General features: G+C 51.1%; 3 protein-coding genes across 3 annotated transcripts; 1 reads left to right on the top strand and 2 right to left on the bottom strand.

Annotated features, from left to right (window-relative positions):
• Positions 1-3,715: 3,715 nt before the first annotated feature.
• TGME49_244650 (eukaryotic initiation factor-5, putative) lies at positions 3,716-7,396 on the bottom strand (the record flags this gene model as incomplete). Its single annotated transcript, XM_002366913.1, has 5 exons — positions 7,064-7,396; positions 6,364-6,616; positions 5,506-5,867; positions 4,870-5,129; positions 3,716-4,063 (listed from the first exon to the last, which is right to left on the bottom strand). Exons 1-5 carry the CDS (start codon positions 7,083-7,085, stop codon positions 3,716-3,718), a joined length of 1,245 nt encoding a protein of 414 aa, XP_002366954.1. The 5' UTR covers positions 7,086-7,396.
• A 6-nt stretch (positions 7,397-7,402) lies between these two features.
• Positions 7,403-9,751, bottom strand: TGME49_244645 (hypothetical protein; the record flags this gene model as incomplete). The annotated part of the gene is made up of 3 exons (XM_018780725.1): positions 7,403-7,964; positions 8,782-8,859; positions 9,717-9,751. The coding sequence occupies 3 exons, from the start codon at positions 9,749-9,751 to the stop codon at positions 7,403-7,405; spliced, it is 675 nt and encodes a 224-aa protein (XP_018637561.1).
• Positions 9,752-9,938: 187 nt separating this feature from the next.
• On the top strand, positions 9,939-18,155 carry TGME49_244640 (hypothetical protein). Its single transcript, XM_002366912.2, has 6 exons — positions 9,939-13,714; positions 14,271-14,355; positions 14,775-15,278; positions 15,631-15,698; positions 16,179-16,439; positions 16,816-18,155. Exons 1-6 carry the CDS (start codon positions 11,640-11,642, stop codon positions 16,961-16,963), a joined length of 3,141 nt encoding a protein of 1,046 aa, XP_002366953.2. The 5' UTR covers positions 9,939-11,639; the 3' UTR covers positions 16,964-18,155.
• The last annotated feature ends 27 nt before the right edge of the window (positions 18,156-18,182 follow it).

Raw genomic sequence — 18,182 nt, 5'->3', positions numbered from 1 at the left:
GCAATCGTCGAGGAGAGGAGCCCTTCTGTCGCGGAAGAAGTCAAAGCAATCGACCGCTTGTTTACCTCCTCACATTCAGCGTCGAGAGTCCCTGCTCGCTTGTTCCGTGTGGGGGCAGCGTTGCGCGGGACCGGCGCATTTCTTTTGAACCGACATCAGGATGTTTTCTACACTTTTCCGAGAAAAACATTTTTAACGCCAAAACTCCCTCTTTCAAAGGCATTGAGGCCTTTATCGGCGACTGTACCGAAAATTCGTTCGCCTGTCCGTCCGGAGTCTAGCCTTGCCCTGGACGCCGTGCTCCGCGCCAGGGCATCTTTTCGCAGCGCCGTTGAGAGTCATTGAGAGGGGCACAACGTCGTCCACAAAGAATGTACTCACCGTGTGAATTGCGTTTCGCGAAACTGCCCAACTTTCGCTGCACTTCAATCTCTGTGTGCAAGTGAATTTCGCTAGGAACAGCGTACCAAAAAAATACCGGTGGTAGAACTCCTTTTTGGCAATTCCGTTGTTGTCAGAACGCACCCAAGGAACAGTTTGTGGCTGGGACGGCCACCTAGAAGCAGCTTATTGCAGGGGCCGAAGCCCAAAGAAAGATTTGCTTCTTCTTTGGTGTCAGCTTCCAAAACATAGGCATGAATAAATGAAGCTCCAGGTATTTGGTAGAATTCTTTGTGGACGGAAAAACCTTCTTTTCCATACAACTGTTTTCACAAGTTCAGGCAATCCTAGTTGGTTCTCCGAAACACGAAAACGTGAATGAGGCTCGCAGCTATTCCGGAGGATTGTTCTTCTCGTATTTCTCATGGGTAAGCGCTCAGCGTTGCTCATTTTTTGCCGTCCAGCTCAGAGCGCAGTGACAAAAAGGCGGACTCAAGTTTCCCCTAAGCGCTGCAACATTCGTCTAATTAAGACAGCACGGGCGCCTCTCGAGGATTACTGAGGGCTTCGTGCAATCATATATATATCATCGTTCTTTGCGGAGTATGTCAGATGGGCGCTGCAGCTTTTCGTTTTATCAGCCGAGTAGATCGTAAGAGGCAAGAGACACCTACAGAGTAAGATGACCAGGTCGAGTCTCTAGAGTAGAATGGACCTTTGGCAGGTCCAAGCTAATTTCTCTCCCCTGGAAATTCTTGAATCTTGCAGTGTTGTTCCGTTGAACGCTCTCGCTAGAAGTAACAGGGTGAGTCTCCAAATCACCCGACAGACATTTTTTCAGGCTAACACACTTTCGGAACGTGCACCAAGCCGCCTGCCTCTTCTTCGCTGCCATGCGCCTACAGGAACCTTTTGAGGGGCAGCTACACTCAGAATCGTGTCATCCTACTGAAGTCACGAAAACACACGATGTATCGCTTCAAACGACATTTTTCGTAGATCTTTCCATAAGGCATGTAAGTCAATACGCTGCTGGCGCTGCTTAGATCTGCTTGCCAAACGGAGCTGGGAAGTACACCCGCTTTTTACGGATAGCGAAAAGTACGTAAAGGGTCCCCTGGTGTAACGGTTGGCGAGGGCACCTGCGGTTGCTTTCCTGTCGAAGTCTTTTCTGAAAAAGGTGGATTTCTGGAGCTGCCATGCTCCCTGAGATATTCTAAGATATTCGAGCAGCGAAGGATCTCCGGGAGGGTTGCCGTGTCGCAGGCGTTGTCAGAAAAAAGCAGAAACTCCGGTCAAGTTAATAAGATAAAAATATTAGAAATGGATTTGTTGTCCCCCTACTTCCAGTTGGAAAAGGGAGAATCGTGTCTGGTCGAGCATAAGTACGAGCCGTCATCATTTCCTCTCCGTGAACAGGACGACAAAACACATGCTCAGTATTTCGATATCGCGCACACACGGGCCTGGTAACCGGTGTCCACGCTGGGGGCAACCGTCTCGTGACTACAGCATAAACCTTCCCAGAAAGCGTTTTTCTCGTCGCTGATACGGTTTAGTAGCGCCTCCGCTAACCTAAGTTCCGCGAAAGAACCGGCCTGGGGGATACGCGCGCGCAAGTTTGACGCCTACGCCCGTGTTGACAAGTGTACACTTCATTTCTTGTCGACGGGTTGGATCGTGCATCGGGCAGGAAGGGAGTGGGGGCATCGCGGGAGAACCACTTCGCAACTGAAGCTAGGTTGGAAAAGCTAAGGATACAGCGGAGTTTGATGATGAGTCGACTGTTGTCCTCGGCGCAACGCAAGCAGGAGGCAGGAGCGCAGGCTGCTCCGCATCGATGCGCCGGGAAGTCAGTTCCTTTAGCCACACAAAAACGTCACGGGGAGGTGCGAACAACGGGAAAACATCACGTCAGAAAGGAACAAAATAACACGCATATAGCCAAAAGAAGAGGTCACCACGACAGGTCGATGGCAAGCCAACACACTACTGCGCAAACTGAAAAGGGGCTGCCCCAATGAAGTGTAAGTACACCTCGAGAAACACACGGGAAAGACCGTCCCGCAGTGAAACGTGGTTCTGGACTAACAGCTGTAAATCCTCGCAAACAGTCTCGACAAAGAATGGACCTTTATATCACTTATCACATGCTGTCCCGCACGACTTCTCCGCTCCCCATCAACCGACAAACGGATTCCAGAAGCCGTCCTTCGGTCACACACCCACACGAACTGAAAACGTTTCTCCACAAAACGGTCTTCTCATGAAATGCAAATCTGGCACCGCCTCGCTTGATGTTTCCCGAAAAAAGCCAGAGACAGACTTCCGGTCTATCCGTGTCGATCTCTCTCCGAGTCTGTCGTCTCTTGTGTGACTCTGTGTTACGACTGAGATGCTTTCATAGTAGACATGAGGTTGCTAGTTCGTCGTTTCCCGTCCCCGCAGCTGGACTGCATCACGCCCGATGTGCAGAAACAGCAACTGTACAGCGTTGAAGAAACGCGGCACCTTCCCTGTCGAATTGCTTTACAGCAGAACCAACGGGTTTCTCCTTTCCCAGGTCCCGAGACATCTGTTTATATGTCCCCTTTGGAGCAGCGAGAAAGTGTCTGCCTCTTCTGAGAACCTTCGGTCCGGCAATGTGCCTTCGCCCACCTCTTCTTCCACGTTTCTCTTCCAACCTTGCAACAGCTCCGTCCTCACATCTCTGCAGAGGCCAAAGGCCTCTTGAGCTTCGAGTTCAAAGTGCACCAAAAAGCGTTCCTCCCTCACGCAGCTGTTCTTCTCATTTGACTCTTTAAAGCCACCGGAACACCCTGGGTGGGTTCGCCACCCGGTACGTCCCCGCCAAGTCAGCCCCTCGTTCCTGCAGCCCTGAAATCCCCACCGCACGGTTTTTCCTCTCTGCCTTCTTCAAGGAGTCGTCTCCACTGTCTGCGGTCTTCCAGGAAACGCATCCGGTGCTTTGATCTCCAAACAGCGCGACCATCTTCACGTTCTCGCAAGACGCGGACCAGACACAACACTCGTAGACCGCCGCTGGAGACTCGAGTTGCCGGAGACACCGCCCCCAGTGACTCACGTACACCGGCGTCCTTCCCAGCCCTCCTCTCGGGACGCAAAACAGTACACGGGCTCCGCAACTCTCATGAAAAGTCCAAAGTCTATACACCCCGAAGTCGACAAAAGACAAGTTCTTCCCACGCTGTTTTCACTGGCATGCACCTCTCCCTGGTTCTCTTTTCTTTCCTCTCAGCGCCGCCTTCCGGGCAAAATCCGCGCTTCGCCTCAATCCACGAGTGCTCGCGGCTAAGCCCCGAGACTCTCGCTCTCAGTCTTCTTCTTCGCTCGATCCGTCGTCCTCAGCTAGCCACTGGAGGAACGGCTCGGCCTGTTTCTTGCATGCACTGAACACCGGGTCTTCCTTGTCTGCAGCGTAGTACTTGAGGATGTCTTCGGCTTCCAGCGCCTCCGCGTTGTACAGCTTCTGGAGGCAGTACGGGAAGCTCGTCATTGCCGTTCCACCCTTCTCTTGACAGTAAAAACCGAATGCGTCAAGCACGTCGCTTGCAGACACTGAGGTGTCGAGAACCTTCAAGATGTACGGCATTCGCGCCTCCAAAGAAGTCGGGGTCATGTCGTCGTTGAAGATCGCCGCAAGCGTGACGTAGATGCGACACTGAAAGTATTGGATTCAAACAGGACATCGGAGCCTCTCAACAAACCACAGAGAACGATTTCCAAACACCAACTCATATACAAACATATATATATATATATATATATATATATATATATGTACATATGTGTACATATGTGTACTTATACATATACACATACATTTGCTCCTAAACATCACAGCGCTCCATGTGTGTCGTACCTGGATCGAACTTGCAGCATAGTATGCGGTGTTGAAATTAATTCCATTTAAAGACTTTGTATGTATATATATATATATATACATATATATATATATATATATATAGGTTTGGTGAGAGGTGGACGGAATATCTGGCGGTGCCACAAGAAACAGAGTACATTGTTTGATTCACCAAAACAGACGCATTCTTGAGGACAACCACAGATTCAGAGAAGACGTAATAAGAGACAGCCTGACGGCACGAGGGATGTTTCTCTAGAGAGGCGAGACTCCATCCTCTGCGGAGTGACCCCAGAAGCCTTCAGTTCCAGTTGCAAATGTCTCTCTTCAGCGCCACATCGTCCGCAGGAAAATGTTTCAAATCTCCTTTATAAAAAGTCCCGTCAACGTAGAGCTCGCTTTCATCTACAGCGTCTCTCCTTCAGCTTCTACTCATATGAGAGGCCGTTCGAAGTAGGCCTCGTGTTTCTCTCTCCCTGATTTATTTTGCCGACATTCCATCTCTCGGAAGACACTTCCCTTTCCAGAAGCTTTGTGGTCTCTTAAGAGGAGATTGAGGGATTCGGGTATGTGCATACACACTTCTTCCTGTTGAGCGCTCTTACTTTGGAGTCGAAATCCTGGGAGACTTGCAACATGCGCATTTCATGGAAGAAGGCAGCCAGGTCGACTGTCTCACTGCGTGTGACGACGTTTCTCAATCTCTCAATCACATCTTTCAGTTCGGGACTGTCAAAAACGAGGGCCTCTTTGTGCATCAGTTTCTTCTCCGAATCGAGTGCGCTGGACTTCTTCTTGTCCTTCTTCTTCTTCTCCTTCCGCTTTTCCTTCTCGGTCTTTTCGTCATCCCAACTGTCTGTCTCCGCTGAGGAAAGCACCCGCAGCAAGCACGAGAGCGTCATCCAAAACAAAACCTTCGAGTCTCTCCTCTCTCAGCTCTCTCAGGAGACGCCCGGAGCTTGGACGGAGAAGCGTCCGTGGGGAAGGGACTGTTGAGTCGACTTCTTGTTCCTCGTTTTCAAGATCATCGCAAGACAATACGCAAGCGAGAGCACCCCCGACACAAAGTCCCGTTTCGTTCTTCCTTCGCTCTCCTCTGAAAGGCTCACGTTTTGCCGTCTCTCCTCTTTCGTTACGCTTCAGACCTTTATCGGACCCCTCGACGTTTCGCACTCTCTCCGCCTCCCGCGTCTCTTCTCGTCCTCTTCATCTTGACGTCTCGTCACCCTGTTCTCGCTTACCATCGTGAGTGGGCGTGGCGTCTCCAGAGGCTTCCTTCCCGTTCTGGCCGTCGTCGTCGGAGTCGTCGTCCGAGTCGGCCTTCTTCTTCTTCTTTTCTTTCTCCTTCTTCTCCTTTCCCTCCCGAGCTTGCTTCTCCTGCTTCTCTGCGCGGCGCTCTTCCTTCGACTTCTTCTTCTTCCCCATCGTCGACGAACCTGCGTCCGGCGGATTTCTCACCATGTACGTCGCCGCCTTGTGAACGTTGTCGAGAGAGCCTTGGTAGCCGCATGCATTGCACTTGCATGTGAGGAGTCCCTTCTTCACAATCAAGTCGATCTCAGGCAGCTCGCATCCCGGGCACAACACGTACATCTGAATGAACCTGAAAAGACGGAGAAAATCCACAAAAATCCGACTGCAAATCGAACCGTCTTCTGCCCCTGAAACGGTTACAAACTCCGGACTCACCGACATTCTCCAACACTCAGCGAAACATCGAAACGCGCAAAGCTTCAACTGTCGCGCCTCCAAAACTTCCCAGAAGAGCCGCGCTACACCCTGAACCATAAAACGGCCTTGTCTCAACGCAAACAATCTGCAGAACCGTCCACAAACCTTCTACACGAAAAATCCATCTCCGTAACACACCTACATCCGGATCAGTAGATACACACATACACCATGCAACATGCACTGCACCACTACACTACACAGGAACACACAATACATTTACATATATATACATATATATATATGTATATATATAAATATATATATATATATATGTATATGTATATATGTATATATGTATGGAGGAACTCTGTTGCCTTTTATGGTGTGGAGAGGGAAGAAGTCCGAGACTCTGCGATCTGTCTCACTTATCAAGAATATTGACGAGGTCGGACTCTTTGTGGGCGCCGTTGACGAGCGCCTTCTCTTCAGCTTCTTCGAACTTCGCCATCGCCCCCAACTCGCAGCCGAAGAACTTCGTGGGGTACATGGGGGGGCGCTTCAGAGCCCTCGCGATTTCTCCCATGTTGAAAATGTTTGTTTTTATTCCGTTGCCGCGTCCCTCGATCTTCGACACCAACTTGGGCATCTTGTACCGGTAGTTCGGGTCATCCCGGTCACCTAGAATAACAGAGGAAAGAAAACACACGTTTGCCGAGAACTCAAAGTCGCTCTTTCGAAAAAAATGTACACCCGCATCCACACATACATAGTCATATACTTATACATATAAATATATATACTTATATACACATATATACATATACATATGTGTGTGTGTGTTTGTAGAGCGATCACATCTACATGTGTATGTGTATTTACTTGTGTGTGAAGAGAAGGAGGAATCGATATGGGAGAACGGGACCCAGGCCGGAGAGCGAAGGTGTGGCGTCCTTTCCAGAGAGAGTTGTCAGTTTCCAGAGAAACCCGAGTGCCCCTTGGGGGGTGGTTTCTTCTCGAGACACACATCTTCAAGAAAGGCTGTCTTTGTGTGTGCAGGCAAGAGCATTTCCGCAGTGTTGAAGACTGCCGTCTGCCCCTGTAGAGAAGCTGGTTGCTTGGACTTACGCGGAATGTTAACGAGCGCCATTTTGACCAAAAAAATTAACTCGGGGAAGGCGATGTTCTTTCGCGATGAAAGAATTGTTTGTCAGCGAACAGAAGGTCAGAAAACGCGTTTTGCGGCACCGGCCCCGTTGCAGTCGACGTCGAGGTTCTCACGAAGAAACTCTTTAGGAAGAAGAAATCGTCAGAGTGCTCAGGCATTTGCGCTGCGACTTCGTCGGTTGAGACAGACGGACGCCGAGAAGATGAAAGAAGAAGAAAACAAGAAGCGAACGTCGCAAGAAACGGTGAGACGGCAGTCAACAGAGGCGGCGGGGGTGAGAGAACAGAAACTCGGGCATATTAGCAGATGCGTAAGGAGTCCCGGAGCTCCAGAGGGAAAGCTGGACACACGGAGAACGTGGAGGGGTTGTGCGTTCGAGGCAACAGCGGTGTTTCGCGGGGAAAAAGTTTTCTCTCGCCGCCGAGTCTGCGATTGAAGACGTCTAAAGTCTGCCTTAGACTCGAGCCAGTCGGTCTCTCCCGAAACTCAGACATTGCCGCAGAAGAGAGGACGTTCGTCTTCCTCCACTCTCGACGTGGAGTGCGACCAGAGCCGGAGAAGAATGCCATGCAGAGAGCCACCGGGAACCGCGTTTCAGCTGACAAGCCAGGCGGAATCGAGAGGAAAACTCTTTTTGCGCAGAGATCGCCAGGACAGCAGCGGACGCCTTTTCGCCTAGAGCGTTGCCACAACTCCCCGCAAGGCAAGGCGGGACAGGCTGTACGACGCTTGGATTTTCTCAAGCTGTCGGTGAAACTCGAAGTCGGGAATTCAACGCCACGAGACAAAGAGTCGAGTTTTGTCCACCGACGCGTCGACCGGAAAGGGGGAAAATGCGGGAAACACTCCAACGCGAAGGAGCTGCGAAGCCAGCGACCACACGCGCGCAGCCGACAGGCACGAGACGGCCAAGAAAACGAGGCAATTCAACGCGAGACAACAAAAGATACGTCAGAGGTTTTCGCGCGCCCCTCTCTCCCATTCGAGAAAACAATCCCGAGTTCCACTCTCCCCGCCAATCTCCGCTTGCACTGTTCCCCCCTCTCGGCGTTTCGCTCGCAAAGTCGCCCTCCCTTCGCCAAAATTTCCCAGGCGCGTTCTCCGGTACGAGACACGCCATCCGAGACAGAAAAACCAAAAGGAGAGGAAAAGAGAACGGGTTTTGGGTTTAGAGAGAAAAGAGGCACGTAGTTCGCGGCCGTGGGCGACGAATGTGAAAAACGGTGCAAAAGAAGCAGAGAAAAAACGTGTGGCCCCGACGACTGGCAGAGAATTTCCCGAAGGGTAGTCCATGGAAGGCACCGATTTGAAGGGACAGAGCAGCAAGCAAGAGCTGGCGCACAGAACTTTTGTCGGCTCATCGCCCCCGTTAAAACGCAGAGCGAGAATTGACAGACAGGTGAAAAGAGACGGTTGTCAAAAGTATACGGTCCACGCCGTGTGGGAGGTAGTCGTTTTCCCTAGGACTGAACAGCCTGACAAGGAAGTTCAAATTATGTTCGAAGTCGTGTTAAACATATCGAATGACTGCAGGCGCACTATAGATGCATTTATATGTTTGCAGTGCCATACGGGACATGAACTCTGGAATCCGCTGTCAGCTTCAGGGACGGTAGCTGCTGTGTTTGAACGGAATCCGTTTCTGGGTGTCGAACACTCTGAGGACTGGATATCTTACCTACTACCGCGGCGTACCTTCCGACTGTAAGTCAAGCCGAGGTTCCCCTTCGTCGCGCGCGAACCAGTGGTCTTCGCTCTGCGTGGTTAACAGAAAAGGAGAAAACCCAAGGGGTTGTGGTGACTTTACAGGAGGTGCACATCGTCATCGTGGCATTACATTTCAGCGTGACCGTTGGGAAACGAAAGTAAACCATCGCGACGGAAAAAAACGGTTCTGCTTCGGATTCTCCGACGAAGTGAGACGTGGAACACGAGAATCCAGGAGTAGCAGAGCGCAGCGGGAAGCGTAGGAAAGAGCTGAGAAAGGTCAACACACCTTTCTTAGTTGATTCTTCTTTGAGAAGGGATGTTCGCAGAAATCAGAAATTCCTAGGGTGAAGATTTTTATCTGGTGAAGCAGACCAGACATGGGGTAGAAGGCCACACGGGTGACACCCACAGCTGCACACAGGTTGCAAGATATCTGCGTGTTTCGCGCTTGTACGTTGGTATCAAGAAGAATCTACCTGGAAGCACAACCATGCAGTTGGCAATATGAATGGTAAGTGGTATGCATGCGATATTTTCGCAGCCTTCTGTCTTTAATTGGCTGAAAGTGGAGGGCGAAGTCTATTAAGAGGAAGCGTTGCACTTCTGCAACACTTACAGGCGTCACAGAGACGGGCTTTTTTGATACTGATGTTAAAGGCTCAGTTCGCGTTCGACATTGTGGTGACAGAAGTCGAAGAGTTCAAAAGGATGCAAGCATCTTGTAGAACGATGCTGAGGACAGGGCATTAATTACTGGGGGTTGTGGTCAAAGAAACATCCGCCGCCTGGGGCGCAGAATCCTTCAAGTTTACATGGAAACAATCTCGGGGCTTGCACACGTTCCCTTAGCCGGATGAAAGAGCCCGTTCGAGTTGAAAATGAGTGACTAGAGTCTGTTCTTACTCTTTGTCGAGTTGGATAGCCTCTCGCTTGTGCATCTTACATAAGTAAAAAGAGAATACTTTCAAGTACAACACAACGCGGTGGATTCCCTGATTGGACCCCTCCTGGCGGTCTGTGACGCCACCTCAACGTTGTGTCCACAGCAGGTACGGCGGTGAGGCAGATGTTTCATTTCAGGAGACATGTAGAGCAACAGTAAGGAAGGCGAATCATTTTTCTCTGACCGCATGTCATACGCCCTGACCACATCTCTTCCGTGTTTCTTTCACCACTAAAAGCACCTTTCTGTCGAGACGCATGTGGTATGGGAGTCAGTTGATCCTCGAACCGCCTCCCACGCCTTCCGAAATGTTTATTGCTATGGCAACCGAAACAGCAACTGCCTCCACACATACTTATCGACTACGATGCATCTTCTGGCTAGCGCTGGTGCACTGTAACAAAAGCGGATATAGGCCTATCAGGCCTATCAGTAGTCGTCGCTAAGAACGCGGCCATCGCGGATGGACTTGCAATCGCAGCTGCCTGGATGTCGCCTGGAATCAAAAGGCTCCTGAGACTCGCAGCTTCTGGACGACAGACAATTCTTCACCGAAACTGCGTTGAGCCTTGCTATTGCAGGTCTAAAACGGCCACTGTCGAGGCGGAGCCATTGCAAGTCTCTGTGGGGCCAGGTGCACCGCAGGACAGAACCGCAGCGAAACGACAGAGGTGACGTAGCGAACAGGCTGCGAGACGCAAAGAGTGACTTTCAGGGAAATTTGTGTTGTCTCACTCGTGCCGAAATATGTGGAGGCCGCTGGATTTGTAGGCGGCACCGGAAACGCCCGAATTTTGAGATGCTTTGGCTGTCTCGATATCCTAGGATAGCCACACAAAACCCAAAACTGCGCGCTGCGTGTCTTCGTTTCGGGTGTATCTACACCTCTGCAGGCCGTTCGCTCTCGCTGCATTTCGAGCGGCGCTCAGATGAATCACACTTGTCTTAGTGGCCAGCCTCTCTACCGGTGAGAACACCTTGCCGTCTGTTTAGAAAACTTGCTGCAGGGATGCCCGAAAGAACGGAACGGCCAGCTTCCTTTCTGTGGCGCTGCTTGAAGCTTTGCTCCGACATCGACCGCGCACCCACGTGCTTCGAATCCCGAGAACCGGGGCCAAGTCGGCAAGGCAACAGTGGCGCGTATACAGACATTGGCACGGGGAGAGTTTTGCACTAGCAGAAGTCGTCGAAGATATTTTCGTCAAGACAAACACTCATTCTCTCGTAATGAGACCGGCACCCTTCTTCCAAGCATCCACTTAAAAGTGCAGTCACCGACCTGTTTCCGGTTTTTCGCTGCGTACTCTCGAGGCTCTTCGCGCTCCAGCTGGACACACACGGCTAGGTCATTGTGTGAGACTCTTTGGCGAAAGAGATATCGACGCGTCCTGTGACTTACAATTTTTTTCCGCTTCCAAAACAGCATCAAAGCCGTTATGAATTCCATCGTTGTCAAGTCTCGAAAACATTTCTTTCTTGTTCAGAGGCACTGACCGTATCTACCTTTCCCTGGTCCCGTTTTTCTCAGCCACAAACATCGTCTGCGAACAGTTTCTTGTCCGTTTCCGCCCTTTGTCCGACAGCGACCTGAAAAAGCTACCACTTTCGAAGCCTTGCCGAGGTTTCCTCTGGAAAAAGGCTTCATATCGAGATAGAATAAAAAAGTTGGCAAGTATTCAGCGACACAGCGCCGCGTGTATTTGCAGCAGTGTCTTAGCAAACGTTTCACGGGGAAGCCGCTCCTCGAGAATGCACGCCTAGTCAAAAGCCCTCCCTTTTCCGTGGAACGTTCACTCGCCGCTCTTCATGTACGGTACGAACAATTTCGCTTTTGTCTCTTACGCTAAATCATGGACTCGACAGTGCGGGTCTCCCTGTAGGAAATGAGCCAAAACCCGACTTCAAAGATGGCGATGACAATTTCGTCACCTACATCGTTCTCGGTGTCTACTCCTCACTCACCCACGGCATCTGATGAGGCTTCGGCCCGTGGTGTTTCGGTCGCTTTTTTCGCTCACACGCCCCACCCGTCCTGCGGCATCTCTGCCTCCCTCGAACACCCTTCGTGTCGCAATGCCCTCTCGCCTGCCTCTCTCGAGGTTCCCGACTCTCTCCCCCTCTCTCCTTCGTCCTACCGCACGCTCCAAGTGTCTTCTTCGCGGCCTGTGAGACCCCCTTCCTCTCCTCCGACTCCGTCTTCCACTCTCGCTGTGTCCCTCCAGGTGCCTCCCTCAGCCCCGTCTACCACAAGTGCACCTTCGCCACAGAGGCTGCCGCAGGCAGTTTCCGAATCTCCAGCAGAGCGGAAACTTTCTACCGGAGAGGAGCTTACTCGCCGCCTCTTAGCCACCTGGGTGGTCTCGGCTAACGCCTCGAAGAAAGGAGGGGCGCGCGAAGGCGAGAGGCGGCCGAAGCGCGGCTCGCGACTTGGAAGCAGACATATCTCTTGCGAGTTTCCCTCTTCTTCTACGCATTCTTCTTTCCCTGGCACATCCGCTTCGCCTGTAACATATGCGTCTCCCTCGTCGCCTACCCCTCATCTCTCATCGGAATGTTTGCCTCAATCTCGTTCCCCAATCTCAGGAGTCTCTGCCTCTTCTTCCGAGTCTTCTTTCTCCTCCCGCTCCCCCTCTGCCTTCCCTTCTTCGCTGTGGTCTATAGAAGGAAGTCCCAGCCGGGAGCAGGATTTCCGCGCCAGTGTCGTTCAGGCTGTCTTGTCGACCCAGGCGAGAAGGAAGAGCGCGAGGCGAAGCGAAGAACAAACATGCATGAATGGACTGCATGCACAAGCTCGAGAGACGAAGACGCAAGACGTCAAGATGGAAGGGTCCTTCGGAATTCATGACGTTTCGCGACTAACCAGCAGAGAAGGCTTTGCTCATTCTGTGATAAAGGGAGACAAGGACCAAGGTGGAGTCTTCCAAGTGGACAAAAACAACTCATGGAGTGCGTGCTCAGTTTCGCCGCCTTCATCTTCTTCTTCGGATCCTCACCTCACCGCGACTTCCGGTTCTTCCTTGAATTGCTTACTTCCTTTGGCTTCAGACTTTTCGGGGGGTAGCGTAGATTCCGAAACCAATGCCGACGAGAGACACAGAAGTGCCTCCAGGAGGTCTGAGGAAGAAGCGAAGACTTCACAGGCTTCAGCATGCGACACACCGGAGAGAGAGAGAGAAGAAGATATGACAGAGAGTGAGGATGAACTCGTGCTATGGGACGACGAAGCCTTAGAAGCAAAGGAAGCACGAAAAGAGCGACAATGCAGGGGTGAAATTCCACTTATGCAGCAGTCAGGTAGCAGCTCTTGTGACAGCACACACGGTGGGGAAGAAGACGAAACGCAGCGCACGAAGAAAACAGAGAAAACCTTTTCTGGACGGATAGACTGTTTTGGAGCAGGCGTTTTTCCGGAGGACAGGAGTCCACCAACAGGTGGATCACAGCAGGCCGATAAAGAAGAAGATGAACGCGAAGGCACCGTCAGTCGTGTGCTACAAATCCTTCGATGCGAAACGCTGGTTCGAGACGCTCAAGCAGCCCTGCGCGCTGTCGGCGTCTCTCCCGAGCGTCTACTCGATCCAGAAAGTCTGCGGAGTCCCGAGGAAGAACCATGCGAGGTGGTGATAGATGCTGGAGAGACGAGAGAACAGCGGAACGCCTGCGTGGGCACTCACGGGAAAAGAGATGCATACACCGCAGAAGCAGGACATGGTAGGAGGGAAGGGAATGAGAAGGGTGGCAAGCCAGTTATCTCTAGTCGTAACGAAGAGGATGTCTCGATGGGTGAGAGGGAAGAGACAGACAGAGAGCCAAATCGAAAACGAAGTGCATGGATGCGGGGCGAAAAGAGTGAAGAAGATCTGCACGATGACCCGGCGATCCAGACTCTCCGTGCACTTCTTCCTTCTCTCTTGGAGAGTTGCCCAGACTGGATTGACGAGAAGCTAAACGTCGGAAGGTGAGCGAAGAACCTGAAGAACCCGAGAAATAAAGGAAATGCAGTTTTCAAAGTCTCAGAGAGAAAAGCGATTTGGCGACAGTCGTCTTCTCCGCTGCCGTAATCGGGGTACTCGGTTGTCTCTAGTCTTTCCAAGAAACCAAAGAGAGGAGACTGGCTTTTGAAAAGAAGCGCCGGCGAAGATCTGCAAGCTCAGAACGCTTCAGAATGTCCTTCCAATCACGTTTTGACGCCCAAGGGGCGAGTGGGTGAAGCTAGATGAGGAAGGGATGTCTGCAAGAGGCTTTGGGAAGAATATACTTTGTTCTCAGGGATAGAAACGGCGTTTTCCCCGTTTAGAGCTAATCGTCAAGTGTATGCGGTGTACAGTGCCCTTTACACAGGAGAGAAAGAAATGTTTTTTTCGCCACAGAAAAGAGGTCGAGTGAGGGGTCGTGAAAGAATGCTAAACATGCGACAGGGAGAACGTGAGTTGTCGGCAGCGATGCCGAAATTCGCAAATCATGTCTCGTTTTTCATGCCCTTTCGATTCATTGGATTGCTTCCTTTTTCTCAGACGAGGAGAATGGGTGGCGTTCACGAAAATTCTCCCCGAAATTCTGGAGAGGCGCTACGGTCTCTCTGTCGCCGAACTTCGAAAGGTAAAGAAGGTCAAGACAGATCACGCTTGTGGGTTTCTCTGCCCGCTGCTGGCGAATCGGATTTCCTTCTTTTTCTGTTGTTTCGTCTCTCAGTCTCATCGCACCTTCCGTTCGTTCGTGCCTGCAACCGTCCGTTTACAACCCTTTTTTTCCCCTCGTTCTCTCTCCCCTTTCCAGGGTGCTCCTTCCTCACACCAAGAAGGAGGAGCGAACGTTTTCGCACAGAAGCTTCATCGCGGGTGTTACCATTCGCTTTGTTGCGTAACAGCTGTGTTTTCTACTCTTTTATTCAGGAGAAAGCTTTCGAATTCGCCGATGAGGGAAGACGATGTGCGGCTGCACGAACACAGAACCTGAGTATTGACCATTCGTTTCTCATCCGCGCTTCTCTTTTTTATGCTTGCGTGTCTTTTTTCCAGGAAGGACCGTACTGTTGGGTTGGTCGCGGACGCCTTCCCAAAACGCCCGGCTCGACTCTCCTGTCTCAGGGGTCTCTTCCTTCGCTGTCTCTCTCGTCGTGCACCTTCTCTGCTCCTCCTCCTCTGTGTTCGTCTTCTTCTGACTCTCGCTTCTATTCCGCCTGCTCCTCATCTTCGACTTCCCGCTGTCTCCGCTCGGCTTCGTCTTCTTCACTGACCTTGAGTCCCGGTCACGTGTGTGTCGCGGGAGAGGCGAAGGCTCAGGCAGGCTGTGATTCTCCTCTGAGTTTCTTTTCTCCACTTTCGAGTCCGGGAATGCGCAGCGAAGAAGGCCTTGAAGTGGAGGTGGAAGAAGAAGCTCGGGCCGACGACGCCTGTGTAGAACTCAAGGCAAGATGGATGAATGGATGCACCGAGACCGGCCTTCCGTACGACATTCGAATCGACGTCTTCAACTCCACCCTGAGAGAATCCATTTTTCTCGAAGTCAAAGCCACTATTCTGGTAAAGCGTTACACAAGTTGACGTACATGTATATCACCTTATGTTCATATATATATATATATATATATATAAATATACATAGAAATATATATATATATATATATATGAATATTTATTTGCACACGACTGTTTTTTATATCTCTCTGTGTACATGCTTCGATTTAGTGTATAATAGTCCATGCCGAGGCACAGTTGTTTATCGCTCTAGAGACGCATGTGAGTATATTTTTACGTTTACTTTGTGTGTGTGTGTGTATCTAGATATAGGAGTATGTGAGTTTTCCCCGTTGCCTGTGGTTGCTTTTTTTCTGTTGTGCATGCGTAACTCGCTGTGTCTCTCTTGTTTCTTCAGGGCCGTCCGTCGTTCTTTCTGTCTGCACCGGAGATTCAGTTTGCACGGTCGCAAGGCAAATCGTTTGTGTGAGATCACAGATGTTGGAAGAAGTGGATACGCGATTGAGGAGCCGAAGAAAGAGTTCCTTCGTGCTGTTGCTTTTCTCGGGCATTTTCCGAGTGACCCGTCCACGGGCCGTCGCCGGTTCTGTGCTCATTTTTCAGTTCGTTTTTCTTCTTTTCCTGAAATTGACGCACTCCTGGCCTTCGTTCTTCCCCGCCCTTCACATCCTCGCGATTTCCAGCATTCATTCTTCCGGTACCACTTCCGCTTTGCGGGACGCAAATCGCTGGCTTGCGTCGCTGCCGACTGTCCTTTTTCCCCGTGTCTTATTCCCTCGTTTTTTTCCGACATTCGTTTCGTTCTCCGCCTTTGGGTGCGCTCTGGTGCGACCAGTCCGTTTCTTCTCGCGTTTCCCCGTCGTTTCTCTTTTGCTTCCCACACTTTGCGCGCGCTCTTGGCAATGGCGTTTCTGCGCGCGTCTTCTGGACTTTCGTCTCCTTTAGGGTACTCGCACTGTGGAACGTTCGCGACTCTCGAGGACCCGACTGGGCGCTGACGGAAGACGTCGGCGGCTGCGAGAGCCTTGCGGAGTTTCTGCGCGTGCTCCAGACGGACGCGCGAGACGCAGCCGGAGCAAAAAACGAAGAAGGAGAAGGACGCGAAAGCGAAGCGCGCGGAGGACGGGAGCCAGGCGATCGAGGGACGGACACCGCTGAGGCAGATAACAGAGACAACGCGTTCCTTGGCGGCGACGGAGACACCGTGTGAGTAGACGAGCGAGCGGAGAGGCAAACAGAGGAGAGAGTCGTCGGAAGGGGAAGAAAAGAAGAGAACGAAGTCACGAGAGAGGCCAGATGAGGGCCGACAACTTTAAAGCGGAACTGGCATCGGTAGATATGCATGCGTGAGACCGTTGCGATCACAGGTTGTCCTGTCACTTTCAGGAGCATGCTGGTGAAAACCGTTGGTGCTTTTGTCTGTTCACGTTGTTGTGACTCCACTCGAAGAAACAGAGACACAGGATGTCCGGAGTCGGCCTCGATTTGTGAAAAACACAGACTACCAAGATCATGATGACTGCTGTACACCACCTACCCCCCCCACTGGACTGCTCAACACACTTTTCGTTTTCCTATTCAGGAGCATCAAATGCACCTTTGACGATTTCGCTTCGACAAAAGCGTCCGGAACGGGAGACTCGAAAGGAGAACAAACATCAAGAGAGTTCTCTTCTACCTCGCTTTCGGACCTCGTCTCCTGTATCCTCCAGTCCTGCGACCATGCGTGAGGAGTCGCGAGTTCTTTCAAAGATAGTTCCTTCGACTTGTCCGCCGGAAAGAAAGTCTCTTCGACAAGCATGCCGCGTCTCTCCTCTCTACTTTGTCGCCCTCTCCTCTCTCGGCTAGAGACTCGGCAGTCTCTCGCGGTTCTGCACCGTCTTCAGCTCTTTTCTCGTCTCCTCGTTTGCCTGGTCTTTTCGGCCAGCTTTCGGAGACGAACTTGCGAAAGAGCATGCTGAGAGACGCGCGCGAGCTCGGCTCTGTTTCAGCGGAGAGACACGGAAAAGAAAGGGGTGCTCCTTTTCTTCCTCTTCAGCGTTCGCTTCCTCCCTTCCCGCGCCCCGCAAGAAGGAAGCGCGCGCTCTTCGGTTCTTCGATGTGGAAAAACCATCCGTGAGCTCCGTCTAGGAGCCGAGAACGACGGAGGACGGAAGGCTCGGGAGGCAACCGTCCAACTTTGTTGCGTTTCGTCGCATCTGCAGACTGATGTCTGCACGCCGAGAGCGACAAAGAACATTTGTTTTTTCGAAGATTTTGCAGGTTTATCCACGGGAATAGATTCGCATATGAGTTCGCTGTCCTGCATCGCTGTTAGCCGAGACAGCAGGAACGAAATACGATTTTCGGTTTTTTTGCCTCTCCACTCCAAGGTATTTTTCCATAACCGTACCGAAGTGCAGACATACATTTGTGCGTAGCCATGTATATGTATATAAGTGCAAGTAGAATATGTATACATATACATATATATATATATATGTGAGTCCTTCATTGATTGCTTTTGCTCGCCCGACAATAGGACAATTGACTGAACTTTTGAAGTCGCGTTTTTTTCATGGACAGACGTATCAGACACACTGCCAGGCAAAGTGTCTGTACACAATCGCGTACATGCTAGACACGCTACGCGTCGTTATATATATATATATATATATATATATATATATGTATTTATGTATGTATTTATGAATGCGTATACAGCTGTTTAGGGGATGGATACGTAACGGTATGAGCTTTGGCTCGGCGCTTTCAGTGTTTCTTCGCAGGGGAGAGAGTCCTCGAGCCTGCGGCGAGTGTCGAAGCGCTTTCGCGACTTCGAAAGGCAAAAGAGGAAAAAGAAGACAACCCAAGTCGTCAAGTCACCGATACGTTTCACTCAATTCGCACATCGAAATGCGCCGGAACCTTTCTCAATACGGCCACTAAAGATATACATTGATATATACG

Source organism: Toxoplasma gondii, chromosome VI, assembly GCF_000006565.2.
Source record: "Toxoplasma gondii ME49 chromosome VI, whole genome shotgun sequence".
NCBI classification, from domain to species: Eukaryota; Apicomplexa; class Conoidasida; order Eucoccidiorida; family Sarcocystidae; genus Toxoplasma; species Toxoplasma gondii.
Note: the sequence above shows the minus strand (reverse complement) of the source record. Positions and strands in the feature narration are given on the sequence as shown.